Below are 20421 nucleotides of genomic sequence, written 5' to 3'. Positions count from 1 at the left end.
CTAGGTAACTGGAGCTTGGTGTCCCAAACCTGTACCCACTCCTGTTTCCCTAGGGCATCCTTCCTGCTCACGTTAAAACCCCGGAGTACGGTGACAGCTTGGGCAGCCAAGTTTTGCAAGGCCCTGTGAACACAGACATGTCTACAAACACACCAGCTGAAGTTCTGCTCTCAGCTATGCTGACTATCTTTTGTTATTGCTGTAAGAATAGAAAGCTCTCATAGATTTAAAATCACGTGCACACATAATGTATTCATTTGCTTTGAATGTCAGTGATGTTCACGGCAGCTATCCTTACATTGCACTGCACCTTGTACCTGAGGAGACATCTAGAAAGCCCTACCAAAGTGATCCATCAGAAGGAGGAAAATATTATGGTTTAGTTACTGAGGTGGGACTCCTAAGTCCTAGGTTCACAGGTTTCCTCTCTGGTGTTTCCCTGTAAGAAAGGGAAAGGAAAAGCAAACCAAACTAAAATTACCACCTGTGTTTTCTCACCTGCTTGGTCTTACTTGTTTGGAAAACAAAATGCTCACCCAGGACTGGGGCTTTCTCATACATCTCTTCGTGTAACATCTGACCTAATGAATCCACAGCCTTTGGACTGATCTCAGGCCATATAATACAAAAGATTAATACCAAACCCTCCTGAAAAACTGCCTAATGTTTTCTTGGAGGCAGCAGCATGATCACAGGCTTGATTAACTGAGTGCAAGTCATTAACAAGTCATTCTCCTAGCTCACCCTGTGAAAGTACAACAGGCACAACAGAAGTTGCACAGAGATCTGCAGCGAAACCCTAATACATAATATTTTGGATCTCACCATGTAAATAGAAACACTACAATCCAAACCAGAATTGGTTGGGGATAAAAGAGAGGAAAGAGGGGATGGGACGCTTTGGAAAACATATTTGCTAAGATATATGCACCATCACAAACAGCAATAAGAAAGTACCAGTAGGCCTGAGTAAAACGAGGCCTAGAAATTCAGAGCAAGTGTTAATGGTATCATTGAAAAAACCCAGGCTTTCTCCACAGCCATAAGTAAAATAAATACATCCATTCTCAGAGCTACCTGTAAGCACGGACAGAAAAAAGAGAGCAAGCCTTGTAAAATTCATTATGCCAATCCATTAGTGTTGGGAACTCGGGTAGGAAGGAGGATGCCAGGACAAATCTCTGGGGCTATGAATGGACCAGTGCTTCAGAGCACTGTGCGGGGCAAGTGAGACAAATGAGTCAAAAATGGAAAATTTGGGATTAGTCATGTTACACACTTCCTCCTGAATATCCAAAAGACACAGATAACAGATAATCAGGCCCATCTGTAGAGGCATTACAAATGTATGAAAACCACTGGGAAAAGCAACAGAGCTTCTAGGTGCCACAGTAACACGAACAGCTATAAAAAGCAAAGGAAAAAAACCCAAACACTTTGTAGAACTGAATACCAAAGCAGAGATCTGCACACCTAGAGATGCTCTGTACTGCAACAGTCACCCTCCAAAACAGCAAATCAACCTCCATTTTGAGTGTCATTGGTTTGAAATTGGAAAAGTTGCTATAGATGTTGTGTACACATCTAAACATAATGGTAACTTCCACTGTCAGGCAAAAAGCAGCTTGTTCAGTCCACGTTAACCCAAAACACACAGGCATCCCAACACTTGCCTCAAATCTGTAACTAATTGGATACAAAGCTTTTAAGTGGTTTTGGGAGAAGTTGAGGCAGGTGTGCAAATGCAACACGGGTCACTACAACTTTCCCCTTGGAAAACACCAGGTTTTGGGAAAAACTTGGGAAAGAGGACAGGGGAGGGAAAATATGAAGGATGTTGTGGACCAGGAGGTGAGATGTAGGATGTTGAGGCTGTACATGCGTGCTTTCCCCTCTTACCTGCTTCCATCAGCTGGCACTGCTGCCCAAAAACTTGCGAGAAGGTGACGGGGCCTGCCGCAGAGCTGGAGGTCACCGGAGGGGAGTCCATAGCTCTCTTCGGGTCCTTTGTGTTAGTCATGGGGCAGAGCCCAGAGCTGTGAGAAGCCTCCTGTCCCCCACAGATCCTCAGCAGGCAGGAGGAGACCCACACTGAGCAAGGGTGCCTCTCCCCGAGCCCAGAGGATGCTCCTTTCCCTCTTTTCAAGGGGGAGTAACAGCACGCATGTTTTCAGTTGGGTGCCACCAGTATTTTCATTGAGACCTGTCTCTGCCTCTTCCAGGAGTTGTGTGGTGCGTCCTAGGCAGGTCTGGGGGCCTCAGCCACAGATGAGCATTAGGCAGTAAGGACTGACCCTTTCTGGGGTATCTGCCATAGTTACAGCAAAGATACGAGTCTCTTTTCTTCTCGTGGAGCTGAGATGTCTCAGCCCAGCCGCTCCCTCGTCCATCAGCTTGGGCACATCTCTCGGGGAGTCAGAGGGGGCTTTCCCCGGGCACGGCCGGGATGCCGAGCCGCGCTCCTCCCGCCGCCGCCCGAGGATGCCGGAGCACCGGGAAGATCTCAGCCTCTCTCCGGGGTTCCGAGCCCAAGCTTCACGTCAGGAGGTTGGAGGCGGCTTCCAGCTGACGGAGCCGGTGGCGGAGGAGCCCCCGTCCCTGCCGCCCGCTGCCCAAGATGGTACCCGCTGCTCGGGGCGCCGCGCGGCTCCTTCCCCGGGCGGACGCCGGCAGCAGCCCGCAGCCTCCCCTCCTGGGGGCTCGGCCAGCTCTCGGCATTAGCCCCCCCCCGTGGTTTATTCCTTCCTTACAGCCCTCTCTCCCCTTCCCCCAGCAAAACAGGCGAAGGGGAGGAGATTGGAGCGGCCGTTAAGTAACATCTCTCCGGCCCTGCTGCAGTGGCCCTCCCTCTCCCCCTGCCCTGCTGCAGCGGCTGCTCCCGGCAGCTCCTCCGGGGGCCCGGGGAAGCGCTGCCTCAGCCGGGCAGCGGAGAGCCGCCTGCCTTAACCCCCTCACGCCTGCCTCCCGAGGTGCTCAAGGGAAAGGGGGAAGGACTGCGAGGGCTGGCACCCGAACCTGCCGCCGGGATGCCCAGCACTTTGCCGCCCCCCCCCCCCCCCTTCCCACCCCAGGGCCACCGCGCTGCTGGAACTCCTCAGGGTAAACACTAGCCAGGGCTGTCTGCGTGGAATAGGGGCCAGGAGTTAACTCCCAGCAAAGTCTGACACAGCTGATTCATCTTCATTTTAAAAACTCCCTCTGCCAAGGCAAAGGATGCTGACTCCAGGAGCTCTGGATAATTTGGGCCTCCATGAGTCATCGGGGCTTTCTGTGGGAAGCTTGCTGGGAAGAAAGGTTAGTGCACGGCTAGGAAAACACACCGTGACCTAGATGGAAATACAGAACTGCCCGATTATAGCAACAGAAAGCCCAGGGTAGAGCATGCGAGTCACCTGCAAATAGCTCAAAACCCAGGTGGGGCCGGGTGCTGTTCATAGCCCCTTTCTGCAGCCAGCTGAGGCAGAGAGGGGCAAAGTGGCTTGCCCAGGGACACCTGGAGAAATTTTAGCACCAGGGAATTGCAGTCCCATCTCCTGGCCTGTGCTGCAGGCAGCACAGCTCGTCCGGCAATATCACTGCACAGGGTGGGCACTCAACCTGGGACCAGTGTTGCCCCAAAAATCCCAGCTTTATCCTTTTATTGGATCTACTCCCTCTCCCTGCTTAGTCCAAAGAAACTGGTAGATTTAGCACTTAACAGCTGCTAAATTGGTCCTGTACTGTGAAAGCTATCACCTCCTGTGAGACCTTTCCTTCCTGTAAGGATTCCTATAATGAATGTCTTAATCAGTGACATGGACAGTGGGACTGAACACACCCACAGCAAATTTGCAGATGACACTGAGCTGTGTGGTGCGGCCGACATGCTGGAGGGACGGGATGTGCCATCCAGAGGGACCTGGACAAACTCCAGAAGTGGGTCCATGTGAACCTCATGAGATTCAACAAGGCCAAGTCCAAGGTTCTGCTCATGGGTCAGGGCAACCCCCAGTACCAATACAGGCTGGGAGAGGAAGGGACTGAGAGCAGCCCTGAGGAGAAGGACTTGGGGTGTTGGTGGATGAAAAGCTGGACATGAGCCATGTGCACTCGCAGCCCAGAAGGCTGCCTGTGTGCTGGGCTGCATCCAGAGCAGTGTGGCCAGCAGGTCAGGGAGGGGATTCTCCCCCTCTGCTCCACTCTCGTGAGACCCCCCCCTGCAGTGCTGGGTCCAGCTCTGGGGGCACCAACATCAGAAGAACACGGACCTGCTCGAGCAGGGCCAGAGGAGGCCATGAACATGCTGGGGGGGCTGGAGCAGCTCCCCTGTGAGGACAGGCTGAGAGAGTTGGGGGGGTTCAGCTGGAGACGAGAAGGCTCCAGGGAGACCTTAGAGAGGCCTCCCAGTGCTTAAAGGGGCTACAGGAAAGGGGGGAGAGACTCTTGATCAGGGGGGTAGGGATAGGATGAGGGGCAATGGTTTTAAACTGAAAGAGGGCATAGATTTAGACTAGATAGAAGGAAGAAATTTTTCACAGTGAGGGTGGTGAGACACTGGAGCAGGTTGCCCAGAAAGGTGGTAGATGTTCCATCCTATGCATCACCTTGGGCAACATGTATTCCTGATCATGTACCAGGAAACTCTCCCAGAGCTGACTGGCAACTTGTCTGCAAAATCCACCACATGGCTGCATCTAGCTCTGAAATATTAAAGCATAATTTTAAAAAAAATAAAGATTATGCAAGAGGCTACCTGAAAGTCACTTTCTCCTATTTCCTTAACAAAACTTTTCTAGCTCTTCAAGATTTCAGGGGGTTTAGTGTTGCAGAGAAATTCACAGATCTATTTTTCCTTCTCTCCAGTTCCATTATGCATTAGGAAAGCACATTGAAGGTTCTTGAAAAGCAAAAAAAGCCCCACCCAAAAGTCTTAGAAAATCTGTATTCTGCAGTTGTAAAGGACTCTCTCATTAGTAGGGTGGGTACCCTGGCTGTAAGAAAGCTTCCCAAAGAAGGACTAGAAAAAGTGGGGAAGTGTTAAAGCCTGTTTGCTATTTGATTTCTGGAGCATGTCTTGTAGCTCCAGTGCTGGGGAGACGGCCGGCTCGCCCCCGCCGCCTGCTCTCTGCAGGGTTTGATGGGTCTATATGGGGCACTGTGCAGCGCCGCAGTGGTTACGCAACACGCTGAGCAGCCACGCTTCATTTAACACCATTGTTCGCAGCTTGCAGCCGTTAGATCAAGTCAGTACATGTCCCTAAAAGACAGAAAGTGAGAAAGCAAGCCCTCTTGTTTGGGCTGGTTTGGGAGGTGGGTACCTGCTCAGCATCGATCACCTTCTCGCCCAGCGAGATGCCGGGAGCAGGACAACAGTGCAGTTGCACACGTGTGCCTGGTCTTTGAACAGGAGGCCAAGGGATGCTCCAGTTTAGCTCAGTACATTTTGCTCCTAAGAAATGACCCTCTATGAAGTACAGAAATTTTCCTATGACATCTACTTCACTGCTGCTCACCTGAATTTTACTCACACAGCTGACAACTGCCTTGCTGTGCCCTGTCCTGTGCAGGATCCAATGGCAGATTTCCTCCTCTGGGCTTCTGTGCTTACCACAACAATCTGAGCTTTATTTAACAATTTATTTAACAATTGCAAGGTTCCTTAAGGTCCCCCCCATTCTGCAGGTGTTCATCAGCTACAGCAATTGACCCCACATAGAAAATTACTACTAATAAAATAGACAAATAACCAGACTCAAAGCTTAGCTTTTTAGGTGAAAAGGAAAAATATTAGGATTAGGAATAATGTGATCCTTGTTAAGACACCGGAGCTCAATTTAAGAGGTGCTGTGCTTGCACGCAGTGAATGAAACCTGTGCATGGACTGCCCTGGCAGCGCGGGAGGAAGGTGAAAGAGAGAGGGAAGTCAATCCTATCCATTAGTAAGTAGGAGCTTATTCCTAACACAAGCTGTGTGCTAAACCAGGAAGTTTCAGCTTCCTTTAAGATTAATGAGACATAAAAACAATGGCAGCATTCTCAAATATGTATGAAAAGACTTCCGTTGGCAAAAAAAATACCCAGACCAGGTAACTTGATTACCTCTGCCAGCCTTTCTCAACACACCAGGCGTTTCCTTACGTTGCACTCTGCCAGTGCCTGCAGGGCTTGCCAGACCCGAGTCATCTGCCTGGCAGCCTGGCTGATGGGAAATCCCATCCCCGGCAAAGAGCATCGCTTGTGTCGGTACAGCGCTCCCATAGCTGCCCCGTGGCCACCAAAAGGCAACACAAAAGATGGCCAGTGACCGTGACAACCTCAGACTGAGGTCGCATGCTCTGATGGACCTTCACTTTCTCCGTGGGAGTTCTGTGCAGTCGTTAAGGCTGATCATTGGCTCTGAAAACCTGTGTTTCTGACAGTCATCTCTAGAAATGAAAATTCACTCTCTTTATCTGAGTTTGCTTCCTGTGAGCTTTGTCACAGGTAAAGCCTTAGCCAGCTAAGGGGCGGATTTGGTCTTGTGTGCCTTTTGACTGCCAAGAAAAGAGATGTGATCTCAGCTGGGTGCTTGCTTCTTTTTCAAAGGAAAAATTCATGCAAATAACACTTCAGGAGACTTCAAGTTGTTTAATCCCTTCATCTCAGATCTACCAGAGCGCTGCATGGCATCCCTTCTTTGAACAGCCCAGGCTGATATCAGCTTCCCGGTCACAGACAATATGGTTACAGCATCTCTGCTTAGCAGAGGAGTTCATGGATGGAGCCAAACAAATTTGTTCATCAGGAAATTTCCTCTGATGCAGTAACACAAGCAGCTTAATAACACCACAGTTGAGTTACCATCAAATCACCAAGTGCAATAAAAAGTCCATCTAACGAACGCACCTTTATTAGCACTCAGTCTGGAATGACGAATGTCTTTGCTGATAAGTCTCCCCATGTCATTTTATGAGGATGTAGCAATTTTCTCCACACTGCTGATCAGTCGATCTGACAGGGAGTTCAGAAGTCCTGAAATGCAAAGGGGGTGGCTTTGTGCACCTCCAGCACCCCTTCCCCAGTGACAGCAACACAGAAGCAGTTCACATCAGGACAGAAAGGCCTTGGTAAATGCCAGCTGAATGGGTATCTGCTTCTCTTCCACATCTAATTATCTCACTGAACAGACAATGTCACGTGAATATGTACAAAAGGGAAAGAAACTTGGTTAAACTCATTACATTGATAGAACAGGTGTTTCATTACAGGGACATTTAAAATCCCTAGAAATACCCTGTGCAAGAAATGGGGGTTATTCACAACAATGTTCTTAGTAGCAAAGGATTCTGGAATGGAGGAGAGCTCAGGAAAGAACATAGAAAAACTGGTATTATCGTTAACGAGATGTCATCAGCAATGAATGGTAACAAGTGAGAACTCATCTCTTGTGTGTCAGAAGTCAGTGTTTCACTGTTACAAGGCAGAGACTCTGGGAAAAAAAAAAAAACAACCCACAGATAAGAATTTGTGCATTTGCTTCCAGCACAGCACTGTCACAAGGAGGGCTGGCAAGATCACTGGCTGGATGCATGGGGAAGTATGGATGCAATTATTTCTCCACAGACAACACTACTGAGATCAGTTCTGGAACATTTATCCAATTCTGATGTCTGGGTCATGCAAGGAAAATCGAGTATTTTGTAGAACTCATAGTGAATTTGAAGCAATGCACTTAAGGTTTGGCATCAGAGACAGCAATCAAACATATTTCTCCCTTCCTTCAGATTACATCTCCATCAATTCTTGTCTGAAAAATAATTTTATTTGGTTGGGTTTTATTCTTTAAAAAAAAATAAAAGTTTGAATGCCACAGGAGAAAATTATGTAAGTGGTACAGAGTGAAAAAGGCCTACTCTCCAAGACTTAAGAGAATTCTCCAGGTAGTTTTTCAAAAGTATGGCTTAATTAATGTATAAATATCCCTGTACAAAAGAAATACCAACTATGAAAGGGCTCTAATCAGTTGGTGCTAGGCACCAAGAGAAGCTGGACTCAGATACAGACATTATCTACTAGAACAGAGTACTAAAGGAAATAGTCTGGATACTTCACTTCTCAAGGTTAAATTAAGATATGTTCCTAAATTGATACACCCTTGGTAAGCCTTAATCACTGCACTTTAATAGAGAAGCCAAAGAACGAAGTTCAGAGGGAGTCTGTCAGTTAAGCTCTCCAGCTGTAGGAAGATGTAGTAAATGTATTGTGTAGATGATGGGATGTGAGTATAATAATGAGCAATATGGTTTAGAGTACAGATTTTCTGAGGTAATGCTCGTCCCCAAACAGTCTATTCCACAAAAGCTCAGCTGGAGGGATGAGGAGGAGATGAGCCTGGAGATAACACCCTCTTGCCTAGTTCTTTGCGCAGCCATTGACACTGGCAAAGCAAGGGGAAGGAAAAAAAAAAAAGAAAACCACCCCTGCTAAGCTCTGCTAGAGTCAAGGTGACCCAAAACTTAGCAGAGCAGCAAAAGGGGAGAGGGGGGGAGTATTTGCATTAGCATCTCATATCTAAGATAATATTTCCAGAGCAGTCTAATCTTTAACAACTGCCTCCTCTTCTTTCAAGGCAGCTGCAAAGCAAATCGTAAAACAAATGCAGCACAGCTCGAAATTCTCTCCTACCCCCAAGCACCTGTCTCCCTCCCTCCTCTTCTTCACTGGAAAATAAATGATGATTGTTCATGATCAGTAGGCCAGAACGTGCTTCTCTGTCAAGTTCCCAGGCTAGCTCATCCCCAAACAGAGAGAAATGTCTCTTGCATCAAAAGGCACAGCGCTATTTCTGTATGTCCTCTGGTGCCCTTGTGGGACCGGGCTGGGAGCATCCGCTGTTCACCCAGGCTGCTGGTCTGCAGCCACAACAATTTCTGAGCAATGACCTTGGCTTGGTGCAAGCCAATGGCCACCAAGGTGAAAGGCACCATTGCTCATAATCCAGGAAAACGTTACTCGGCAGTGCTTGATGTACATTTCTATTTCTGCTGTTCTTCCACGGCTGACCCACCTCACATCTGAGATGACAAGATGTTGGGGATCTCGGGTGTGATGTACTTGTCTCCTTCATGTCCACTAAGGGTTTGTCTTGAGCACACACAATACCCTGTATGTCCTACAGCCTTGGAAGACTATTTACAATTGGCACTAAAAGACTAAAACAGCCTAACTGGTTTTCCTAACTGAGATTCTGTGAGGGGATTCTGCCACTGGTGTGTCGTGTTGTCTGCATCCTTCTGCCTCCTGGCAGCTGCAAGCAGCATGATTGCTACAGTGCTACAGTGAACAGTATTAAGGCAGTAGCTTCATTATGAGAAATTTTTCCTCCTTACCTGTTCCTGAAGGTAGTCTTCTCCCAAAAAAAGCCACAGCTCTTACATAAAGGAGTAATTAGTGCTGCTTCAGGTGACAGCTCAGACAGATGAATGGAAGTATGCAGCTGTTTAGGTAGAGAATATTTCAGGATATTCTCATGCAGGGAGAGAATAATAGTTCAGCAAAATCTGATCATTCAAAACTTAACTGAAACTGAATGCCATTTAATAAAAATCAGGCAAGCTGCAACACTGCAAGAGGAGGTTGACTCACTGTTTAGGCTGCTGCAGGCAAGGCAACGATGTGCAATGGTGACAACAGTGATTTTTTACTAACAGGTCAGATTTATAATGCAGAAGGAATCTTCAGATTTTCTGGGGTGAAAGAGCCATTTTTAGCCTACATGAAATTAATACCTATACTTAGGTATTAATACCTAAACCCCAAACCTTTCAGCCATTTCAGAGGTAGAATACATTGGATCTCCATTTTGAAGACTTCCTCTGCTGAAATAATAATAAATATTTCCATGATGCGGTTTGTCACATTAATTTATTGTTGTTCTTTTTCTTTACATGGCAGACAGACAACAGAGCTTTCAGTCTTCCAGAGCAATTTTCAGAACCCAAGCACCAACCAGGTAATACCACATCTCCACACAGTTTATTTTTAATAAACTTCTCAGTATCAGCATTGTCATGAGAGCACTGCAGAGCTACCAGTGTCAGCCTTGCAAATTCCTACATGCAAAACCTGAGCTTTTTCCCCACCCTCTCCTTGAATTTTCACAAGAACTTGTGATATTAGTCAAGGGCAAAATTTCACGTTTCATCAGCAGGCACGGGGGAGGTTAAAAATTTGCTGCAAAACTGTGAAATTCTGCCTTGGAAAAAAAAAAATGGCATACTTTCCTGAATTTACTGTGAATAAAATATCTTCATCGTTCCAGAGAATGACACCATTTTGAACTGCTTCTTTTTTCTGCAAGAAAAATCAACTCCCCCACCCTCCCAAAAAAACTGCATTTGTTATCTGAAGGAAAATGATGAAAAGTCTGGTGCAACCACGGGTTATTTCTTGTTGGTGGCGTGGATATTTTTCTGCCACAGCTTAGACCGTAATGGATCCTTCAAATAGACCAGTACAATATAAAGCTGTGTGCTGTGGTCTCTTGGTTGAGTAACACATGTTATAAAACTTTAAAAACGGAGCATTTACATCCAGGGACATAAAGACGTGCTTTTAAAATTGTAAATACATATTTACAGGCTTGTGTGATAAACCAGAATTTCTCTGGGAAAAATGTTCATATATCACAATTTACACACTTCTCTCCTTGAGTTTGTCCGTTATAATAGTTACTACCACTCTTAAAAAAGCAGCAAAAATAAATTGCACAAAAGTGACCTCTAATAACCTCATTGGTATGCCTTAAAGGCACTAAATTCAGCAGCATCCGTGCCAGAAACTCTGTATTTAATTTAACTTGCTGGAAGCTGAGTGGGTCTTAGAAGAACTGATTGTTTAAAGCAGAGTTTGGGCTGCAAACGGCAAGAAAGCTCTTCCTCAGCAACAATCCTCAAGTGACCAGTGAAAATTTATACAGTAAGTGTGATCTTCGACAAAATGCCTAACAAAGCTGCACTGGGAAAATCAAGGGTATATCATACTGGTGCTTTAAGACAGAGTACGTTGGAGCTGGGTTTTATTAGCACTGTATATTCTTCATTTTTCAAATGATCTAGATGCTGTCCAGACACACAGGAAGACAATTCCTGTTTGAACGAACAGGGTTTACCATACTAATACTAGATGATGAGAGGAAGGAGAAAATATGGAGAGAGAATTAAAAGAAAGATAACGTGCAAAACTAAAGTGAGCCAAACTGATTAGAGAGCTGCATGTGCATGCCAGCTTCTTTGAGATATACATAAGGCCAGGAAACTTAATTTCTGTGCTTTGACCAAGATTTACCAAGCTGCCTAGCAGATTTGGATACTCACTTCCGACTAGTTTTAATGAATAATGAGAATCTCAGTCTTCCAAGGCTGCTATGAAAAATTTCAGCCTTCGTTTGGAATTAGTACATCACATATTTCAAGAGGAAATTATTGCTCGCAAAAAGCTCAAGAGGGGACAAATCCTAGAGCCTCTCCACTCTAGGAAAGCGGCAGAGCAGCCAGCAATGGCAGAAGCTCTCCCCACAGAGCCTGCATCAAAATGGTCTCACAGTCTTGAACTGGAAGCATCACTTCCAACATGGGAGGGATGTAGCTTTTTATGGCTCATCTAGTTCTCAGCATCTCAGCCTTCCCCCAAACCACAATTGCACTTAGAAAGCCTCCACAGGGGTTCATCCAAAAAATCTGGAGCTAGGATAATACAAGGTCTGAAGACCTTTTCTTTCCAAATCTAACAACATGTAGCTAACACATTGTTATGGTGAACAAAACCAATGTTTCTTGTTTAAAGCTTTTGTATTCATTTTGAACAATCTGATTTTCATCAAAACTATAAAAAATTAACTGTTTTCAGCAGTTTCATACATATATATTAATATATGTCATATATATATATGAAGATATATATAAAATTGATCCTTCTTTTGACTTTTTCAGGGTGGTGGGGAGGAGTATCAACTGGGCACTTGTTTTTTCTTAACACGTGCATACACAGATGTGTGCTTATCCGTGTGGAGTGCAAAGACAATAAATGGACTGAAATAAGGGGGAAATAGGGCAATCAACGCCCTTGGCCTCCTTGAAAAATCTCAAACCTGGACACTACATTAGCAGGGATCCTGCAAAAACTTGTCTTGACAGAAGGAACCCTTCATCTTGGAGGTGAACTCTGCAGGGCCCAGAGAAGCACCCCTGCCAGATGGTGCACCTGCGTGTGATTGTCACTGTTTTGGAGCAAGAGGTAAGAGACCTTTTTGCACTGCATTTTACCAACTGACCTGTATGTTTCTGCAACTTGTCTCTGCTGGCTGCCAGCTACCTTCATGGATGCCCTCTCTACAGGACCACGGAAACTAAACATGCTTGTATTGAGGGGCACAAACACAAGCTCCGTATTTAAGGAAAAATGTTGCTTGATACCGCACAGCAACATGCGTGTTTGATACTCTCACTAAATCCATCAATCCCGACTATAACAAGAGTGCCAGGCTGGCAACAAATGTAATGGCAGCTTTGGAGAAATGGATGCTTGTCCCTTTATGAAACTGGGCTACCAGTGAATTTCACAGCGATCACTCAACAGGTGGCCTTCCAAATAAATGTGGGTCCTGATGCACTGCGAAAGCAATGGCATCATGCCCCTTAAAGCTAATGGCACAAAGTCAAGAGACTGGGGTACCCACAGACTTCAGATGTGGAAACCTCAGCAAAGCCTACCACTCCCTTCAGTGGATTTTTGTGGGATGCCCAGTTCTTTACCCGTTAGGATGTAAAGTAGGAACTAAAATGATGTAACAGTCTTTACAGAATTTAATTGCATAGTATGTTAAACCCCTCTGTGTTCTACCAGAAAGAGGAGACTCATCCAGACCCATCGACCCTCTGAACACAGTTAATCTGCCTGAAAATGTCTGAACATTTCTCCATGCTATTCCACTGGCTGTTGATGCACAGACTCCGCGCGGCAGGGGACCCCGAGATCACCCTCTCACCAGCATCCACAGTTCATCCCTCTCTGGAGAAGGCAGGAGCCCTGCTCTGCGCTCTCTCCCTCTCCCTCTGGAAGGAAGGACAATATAACAGAGGTGCGCCATTGCTTCCGGCAGAAGAAACCGCTGTCCCTGTTATCTACTGAGGAACCGGTCTCACCTCATCTGAGAAAAAGCAGGAGAGGATAATGCTTGAGGATTACTTCACCTCACCTTTTCCAGTCAACAGTTCCTAGTACCTGAAAATACAGAGAGTTGCATTTAATCAGAATCAGCTTTAAGATTAAGTAGTCAGAGTAACTGCCCCGCTATGCCGAGCTGGAAGCAGGAAAAGTCATTCAGTGAGTGCTGCACACGAAAGAGATACCCATGATTTAACTTCTGCTTGGGTTTCCCACAACTAAATGGTCTATGCTGCAGTTAGGGATGTTAACATTTCACTAGCAACCACTTCCATTATTCAGGAGGTAGTAAACTTCAGAATTTTAAAAAAATTTTTCACCAAGTGTTAGTTTTTTTAACATATTTAACAAAGAAAAAATTTCAGGCTGCAGCACCTTGATTTTGCTGGCACTCTTTCTCACCTTTAGCTTTACACATGTAAGTATAATGTTCCTTAGCTGTTCCATCAGTATAAAGGAGGTGATTATCTGCACGTTACAGGCAGGGAAATCAAGGAGCAGGAGACAGCATCTTGTTTAAAGTCAACCAACAGGAAATCAGTCAGCTTCACCAATAACACCGGACCAGGTCATTAATTTGTCCAAGCCCATATAGCCTCACTACACTAGTTTCTCTCACCACAACCCCAACTAATGTTTTTGTATGTTATCATGGCACTGCAGTTTGCATTGTAATACAGTCTTTGAGCTTCTGGCATTCAACCAAAGCAGCCAGCCATAATACACATTCCCAGCCGTATTTCTTTTGGTCAGAGTTAACATTTGTTCAGCATTTACCCATTCAGCCTAAAAGATCTCAAAGCGCTTTGCCCACTACTACGATCAGATACAAATACCACTCCTTCCAAGATGGGGACAAACCCCATCCTTACAAAAATTACCACCATTTTCAAGCTCCCCACAGGAGGCAGAAGAGCAACACTTCAGGTTTTAAGAGCTCATATATGAAAGAAAACTCTCCTTACATCTTCCAAGAGGCTAAAGAGCAGACTCTGGCTTAACAGATCCTTTTGATCCAGAGTATGTAAGTACACATCACTAGAGAGGACCTTGTCCCTTGTGCTTGATTTAACCGAGAGGCCCTGTTCTGACACAGTTCTCCCCCTCCACGCCTGCTTTCTTATCAGTGACCAGTTACAACAAGAGCAACGACACCGTGGGTTTTCTGAGGCTCGGATAATATCTTTAAAGAGCTTTGCACTCCTTGCCCACAGAAACCCAAGACAGGCAAGCTCTGCGCATCCTGCATCCGCTGTACCTGGTTTGGTCGGACACGAAGAAGAGTCTATTCCTTGAAGAAGTGGGACGCGGCGCAGCTGGGTTTCTTGCATTGCCTGGTGCTGGCGTTATGCGAAGAGGCGGAGGGACATCTAGAGGCCATGCGGAGTCTGTAACTGTACAGAGAGGCAGAAGAAACTCACACACATGCATCAGGGTATCGGGGGAAATAAAAGCAGAGATATGCTTTAGGGCCCTACAGGGGCTTTAGTAAGCGATGAGAAAAAAACCCTACACTCCACCCGCACTGCAAGGAACGAGCCACTTCTGAAGGCAAGAGGGGGTTTTGCCTTGTGCTGAACTTAACCTGTTAGTTTGTTTAAGTGGGAAACAACATCACTGGAAGCAGCATCCAGCCTCCCACCCAGTGTCCCAGCCCCTCCAGCTGGGACAGACAGACAAATCCACAGTCATGTCAAGAACAACTAAAAGAGTCACGGTCTATTTTCTCAGGACAGTCCATATCAGGTTTTAAAATACATATTTATGGAAAAGGAATTTTACTTTACATAATACCACATCTAGTCGTTTTTCCAGGGTCAGACCTGCAGTACACTTTCACCGCTATAGCACTGACAGACTTGACCATGACACATACAGGATGCTACCGTGAGCACGGCCACAGTGCCTTTATTGTAGATGATACATTATTTCACTTCAGATTTTAAACTCCCTCCAAGAATCCCCATGTGAAAGTGAAAATCAGAGATTTTAACTCACAGTATTACATCTCTGTTGTACTGTGATTTCAGGAAGAAAGCCTGAAAACATGAGTCAGAGCAAGGGAAGCAGAAAGGCTCATGCCCTATTCCAAACATACAATCTCAGTTCAAATGTTACCCAAGCTAAACCTCCTTACGCTAAAAGATAAAAAAAATTTCCCTGTTTGTTTTTAAATTCAGCACCTTTCACTATCTTGCACTACTTGGTGCATGCAGATGCACGTCTGCTCCCCCTCGCACCTGTGCACCCCCCATACTTGCAGTAATTACATACCTACCTTGTACGTACAAATTCTTCAAAAGTCTAACCAAACCCAACTACTTATGTTCTTCCAAGGGAACATCTTTTGAAATATTATTTTATTACACAACAACATCTCTAAGAAAAGTTAAAAATTAGGTTTTTCTCCAGGTTATATTTAGAGTTCAATATACAACCTTTAAAGGAGATTTCAGTTTGTCCTTACATACGGATTTTGTAGTGCAAAACTATCTAACTGCAAGTTAGACATAAAGAAGTGCAAAACTATGTAACTGCAAAGAAGTGCAAAATTTTCCATTACAACAGAAAAACAAAACCACAGAAATTTTGAAAAGCAAGCAATTCATTTCCAAATTAAAATTTGTGGTTAAAATCGCCTGCCAAAGTTTTGTTATTGTTCTATGTAAATCAAACTCTCCAGCCTTTGTGAATTTAATACTGAAGGATTCATCTAGTGTGTAAGAATCAGAAAGTGGTAATGAAGTCAACAAAAGCCAGATTTTGTTGTCCCATATAAGGACTGTTACCAAGGGAAACAGCAGAATATCCAAAATAAGTTTAGTTTGTTTGGCTTCAGTTCTTTACTATAACTAGAAGAGAGAAATTTTAGTTTCATTTAGAACATTTCCATTTAAGTAATGCTTAATGTCAGAAAATTAGTTATGACTTGTAAAAGTCCTATAAACAATAACATCTGTGTGTTGTTGCATGCAACAAGGCAATGCCTAAATCCTGTGGGAAACCTGGAAAAAAAAAAAAAAGCCTCAAATCCAAAGAGACAGTATTTGAGAAAACCTGACCCAAACGCACACCCCTCGTCCTCCCCCAGAAACAACACGCTGGAGGATCTTTCAGCCCGTAATTTCATCTAGATTTAAAGCTAATAGATCACTGGCTTATTATTCGGAAGTTCAGGATTAGAGGAACAAGATAAAAAGGGATTGTTTTTCTAGATAGAAACTGAAATTGAGTTCTTAATGGAGTTCTTGCTGTTGCCTCTCCATTCTGCTCCCAATTAGCCGTGCATGGAAACCACGCGATAAAGCACTGACAGCAGCAGTGTTTGCTCCACCAAAGCGGTCAGGAAGTCGGTGCCCTCCTCCGCACCGATATTAAACTGAAGTGGATTGATAACTCTGTTTTTAAAGAACCTGTTTAAAAAAAAGGCAGGGAAGTCTGGATGTTTTAGGAGGAACTCCCTGGGTTTGCAAGGCAAGCGAATCTCAGAGGGGGAGGGGAGCTGAAATACCCCCATCTCATGTAGGAACAGTTATTGAGATCGTTATTTTTAGCACTGTCACTTTGCACCTGCTTTCACCGTCACCCGCGCTGGGGTAACTGGAGACAGGCAAAAGAAAAGGAATTCTTAGAGGCCCTGCGCTGATGCAGCCGAGCAATAACGGCTTTATTGGGAAGGGGCTCAGGGGCTGTACCCCAGCTCCATCCCACCACTGCGCACAGTCCACAGCCCCGACCCAACAGCAGCGGACAGACACCACAGCCGTGCTACATCCACCTCTGACAAGTCCACTGTCAGAAATAGCCCTAGCTGGGGAAAGGGGAGAGAAAAAAAAGGAGAAAAAAAGGGAGAGGAAAAAAATTGAGAAGGGGGAAAAAAGAAAAAAGGAAAAAAGGGGGGGAATGAAAAAAAAAAACAGGTGGAAAAAAGGGAAAGAAAAAGGAAAAAAGAAAAAAGGAATAGCATCAGAAAACATACTATACTTGCAAGAAAAAGGGCACAGAAATCAAATGTTAGGCAGCGGGAAGGACTCATCTACACTAAGTTTTCTCTGCCAACTAGGACTTTTAAATCAGGATAAGCAGTTTTGGCAAATGTACCAGCTATACCAAAAACTAAAGCTAAACCAAAAGTTAAATGATGCTATTTTATCACACGTAGACATGGCCTAAATCTTTCAACTGAATGCACACCATAAATAAGGAGAGAGACAAACCACTGCATTTGGTGAGACTCACTACAGTGAAAATACACTAACTCCCAGGCCTTACAGTCTTCCATCCTTGGATCTGAAAGTGTTTTGCAGTATCAGTCAGTACCATAATCCCCATTTTTCAGATGCAGAACTGAGTCAGAAGGGAAGTGATTTGCCAAGGTTGCCCAGAAAATCTGCAGTCAAAGCAGAGGCAGGAACAAAGGCACAGGTTCCCCTATCACACTGATTACTACTCCCCAGGTTAAATTGTCTCTTGAATACTTAAGAAGTTTCACCTTATTTATCTAAACTAAATTCCAGCCTCCATTTACCTTCCTAGGCCGCTGAGCCTCGAAATGAGCAGCGCACACAAACTAGGCAGCTAGTAAAAATGCCAGATCCTGGCACACACCCTTCCCTCAGACATTCTCAAAATACATTTGGTATTTTTAATGCAAATTACCTTGTCTTCTACCACACTTGTGCAATTAACATTCTTCCAAGTTGCTACTTTAGTTCACTAGGAACATCCCAGAAAAATAAACCACGTTCCTTGTGGGAATGAAGGCTGGAGTGATCTGATGTGGTTGCTGGTCACACCAGTGAAATACAGAGCAAAGTCACTGCAATATGTGAGAAAACACTCAGGTGATTTAGGTTTACATTTTTACCTCAGTTGAAGTGTGTTTTTCTTGCAGGGCTTATACTTCTACACTCCTGATCTAAAAAAAAAAAATGCATATGGTCCAAAATTTCAGACACACACACACACACACACTCCAACATATCTCCTAACAATAGACATGTCAGGGACATACTCTATCAAAAATGTTTCCGACTCTTAAGCAAAACAATGTCTAAGCTGACACAGACTGCCTTCTCAATTGACTGCCTGGGAAAAAAAAAAGATAAAGCGGTGTGTATGTTTAAGCCTTAGCTTCGCAGAATTGGGCTAGGCAATTTTACAGGCCAGAAGACAAGCAAGGGGGGTTCAGGTCATGGATAAATGAGATTTCTGGGCTTTCTGCTCTCAGTGAGAACTAAACCGTGGCACTGCTAACCCAACTGGCTTGTGCTCTCTTGGACTAGCATATCGCTTAATGTCAAAGTACACAAAGCAAGGACTTGGAAAAACAGCAACCAATTACATGAACACTTCTTAAATTTTATTTTTTTTTTTAAGTGAAACAAAGCATTTAGCAGGACAAAAAGGTTTGTGTATAGAATTTTGTTGAGGAGGATGTCTCTCTTTTCTGTGGAAGAGTGTACAAAAAATGGGGGAGGAGCAGAAAGCAAAAAGATCTTAATGTGCTGTACTGCAGCTATTTCGAGACTTATGTGTGTTTATGTATGAAAGCAGTGAAAAAGCTGGAACACATCAGGATTTTATCTTGCAATCATGTGATGTTAAAGGACATAACATGAATATTATGATTTTATGGTCAGGCCTTTCATGAATCTAAACGGGAAAAACCTGTTTTTGAGATCCTTTGCATTCTCAACTTCCCAGAAGATACCCAGCAGCACTCTCTAACCACAGTGGTTCAAAGAACTTAATACCTTGAAAGTAGCATTGCTCCCCCACAGCAACTCAAAAATTGTTTTCTTTCATGCATGTGCTCTAGAGTTCAAGTTTCTTCATTGTTGACTTGGTTCTACTCCCAGTGAAATCCTGCTTCAGACCACTATTAACTTCACTGATGAACACCAAACCAACACTGAGAACTGTTGAAAAAAATCTCACACCACGCCTACAACTCACCTGGGGACTACCTAAAATTAATGTATAGATACCATTTTACTTAAACATAACTAGATTTTCTAAAGCAATCAGTGATCTACAGTAGCCCCTTTAAAGGGATTCAGCACTGAGGGTGGCTACTGAGCTCTTTCGGAAAATCAGTCTCCTTGATGGTACTTCAAATTGAGCTCAAAGAAATTATTAGTCACTTTAGGAAATCTTGGTCTAGGTTTATAATTTTAGATGAACAGTATCACGGCAGCAATTTATCTTCCTGCCCTTTTAAAGAAGCACAGAGCATTGTGCGAGCCAGAAGGTGAAGGATGTTGGATTAAAAATAGCAGTACTCAAATACATCTTTTACACTGTCAGGTAATCTACTCGGAATTTGATAAAAAGTTTGTATTTACTGAATCACATTCATGGACAGAGGAAAAGAATGAGAAATCTTTATCACACATAGGGAAGACTGTAGTCGATTTTTATTTAGCTTTATACACAAACGGTTACTCCAAAGGAGTTCAAAATGATTACTGAAGGCTAGCAGAAGTAGTATGACCCCTCAGTCCTGCACATCTCATTACGTGAAAAGGAAACCACAGAACAAAATGTGTTTTTGATTTAAAAAGACAGATGAGTGAAAGCATTTGCCATAATACACCTTCAAACTCCAGTGACAGCAGAGTTTGAGTGTGCAACTCTTCAAAGCAGCTCAGTGATGGTAGAATTCATTATTTCTCATCTTCCTACCTCCTTCCACACTGCAATGTTTAGCAGAAATCACCATACCTAAATGAAGTGCTAAATAAATCCTACCACCAAGGCACAGTTGGAACACGACTAACCGCTACGCACACACGATCTGCCCAAGAGTGAGTTTGCTCAGTCTGCCTGAGCACTTCCAAAGCAAACTCCCTCCACCAGCAGCACCGGGGCAGCGTCAGCGCTCACGGTTCAACACCTGACGGCAGCAAGGGGGACAGACTGAGCTCTTCTGCCTCCACCTGCTGCTGGGCTTTCAAACGCCCTTCGCAGGTACATCCTCTGCGTTCTCGACCAAATCACTTCCCTGAAAAAAAGTCCTCGCATTTACTTGACTGCAGGCATTTAACTTCGCTGAAGAGCATTGCCTAAACTGCAGGACTTGAGGCAGGCTCTGTGGAAACAGGCCCAGATACGAGATGATTATTCTTTTTTTGACTGACATAGGGCATTATGAGTAACGCAAGTCTCAATTTTGCTGCTCATCTGAAAGGCAGCACACCTCCAGCCTGTAACACCACCTTGCACCATACAGACCGA

At 44.6% G+C, this 20421-nt stretch overlaps 2 protein-coding genes across 6 annotated transcripts in view; both read right to left on the bottom strand.

Annotated features, from left to right (window-relative positions):
• KAZN (kazrin, periplakin interacting protein) overlaps window positions 1–2660 on the bottom strand; it is a 227916-nt gene extending 225256 nt beyond the window's left edge. The window contains exon 1 of the mRNA XM_074848292.1: window positions 1900–2660. Within this exon, the coding sequence (XP_074704393.1) occupies window positions 1900–2020 (121 nt within the window). The 5' untranslated portion in view covers window positions 2021–2660. The remainder of the gene's footprint in view (window positions 1–1899) is intronic.
• A 7203-nt stretch (window positions 2661–9863) lies between these two features.
• The window catches only part of PRDM2 (PR/SET domain 2), a 74641-nt gene continuing 64083 nt past the window's right edge, over window positions 9864–20421 (bottom strand). For 4 of the 5 annotated variants that reach the window (XM_074848277.1, XM_074848279.1, XM_074848281.1 and 1 more), the window contains 2 exons: window positions 14441–14576; window positions 9864–13239 (listed from right to left, as the gene is read on the bottom strand). In XM_074848277.1, the coding sequence (XP_074704378.1) occupies window positions 14468–14576 (109 nt within the window). In that variant the 3' untranslated portion in view covers window positions 9864–13239; window positions 14441–14467. The remainder of the gene's footprint in view (window positions 13240–14440; window positions 14577–20421) is intronic. The other variant, XR_012626112.1, reaches the window with a different exon arrangement.

The sequence above is a fragment of the Strix aluco genome, chromosome 22 (assembly GCF_031877795.1).
Source record: "Strix aluco isolate bStrAlu1 chromosome 22, bStrAlu1.hap1, whole genome shotgun sequence".
NCBI lineage: Eukaryota > Metazoa > Chordata > Aves > Strigiformes > Strigidae > Strix > Strix aluco.
The sequence above is the reverse complement of the archived record's forward strand: the minus strand, read 5'-3'. Positions and strand labels throughout refer to the sequence as shown.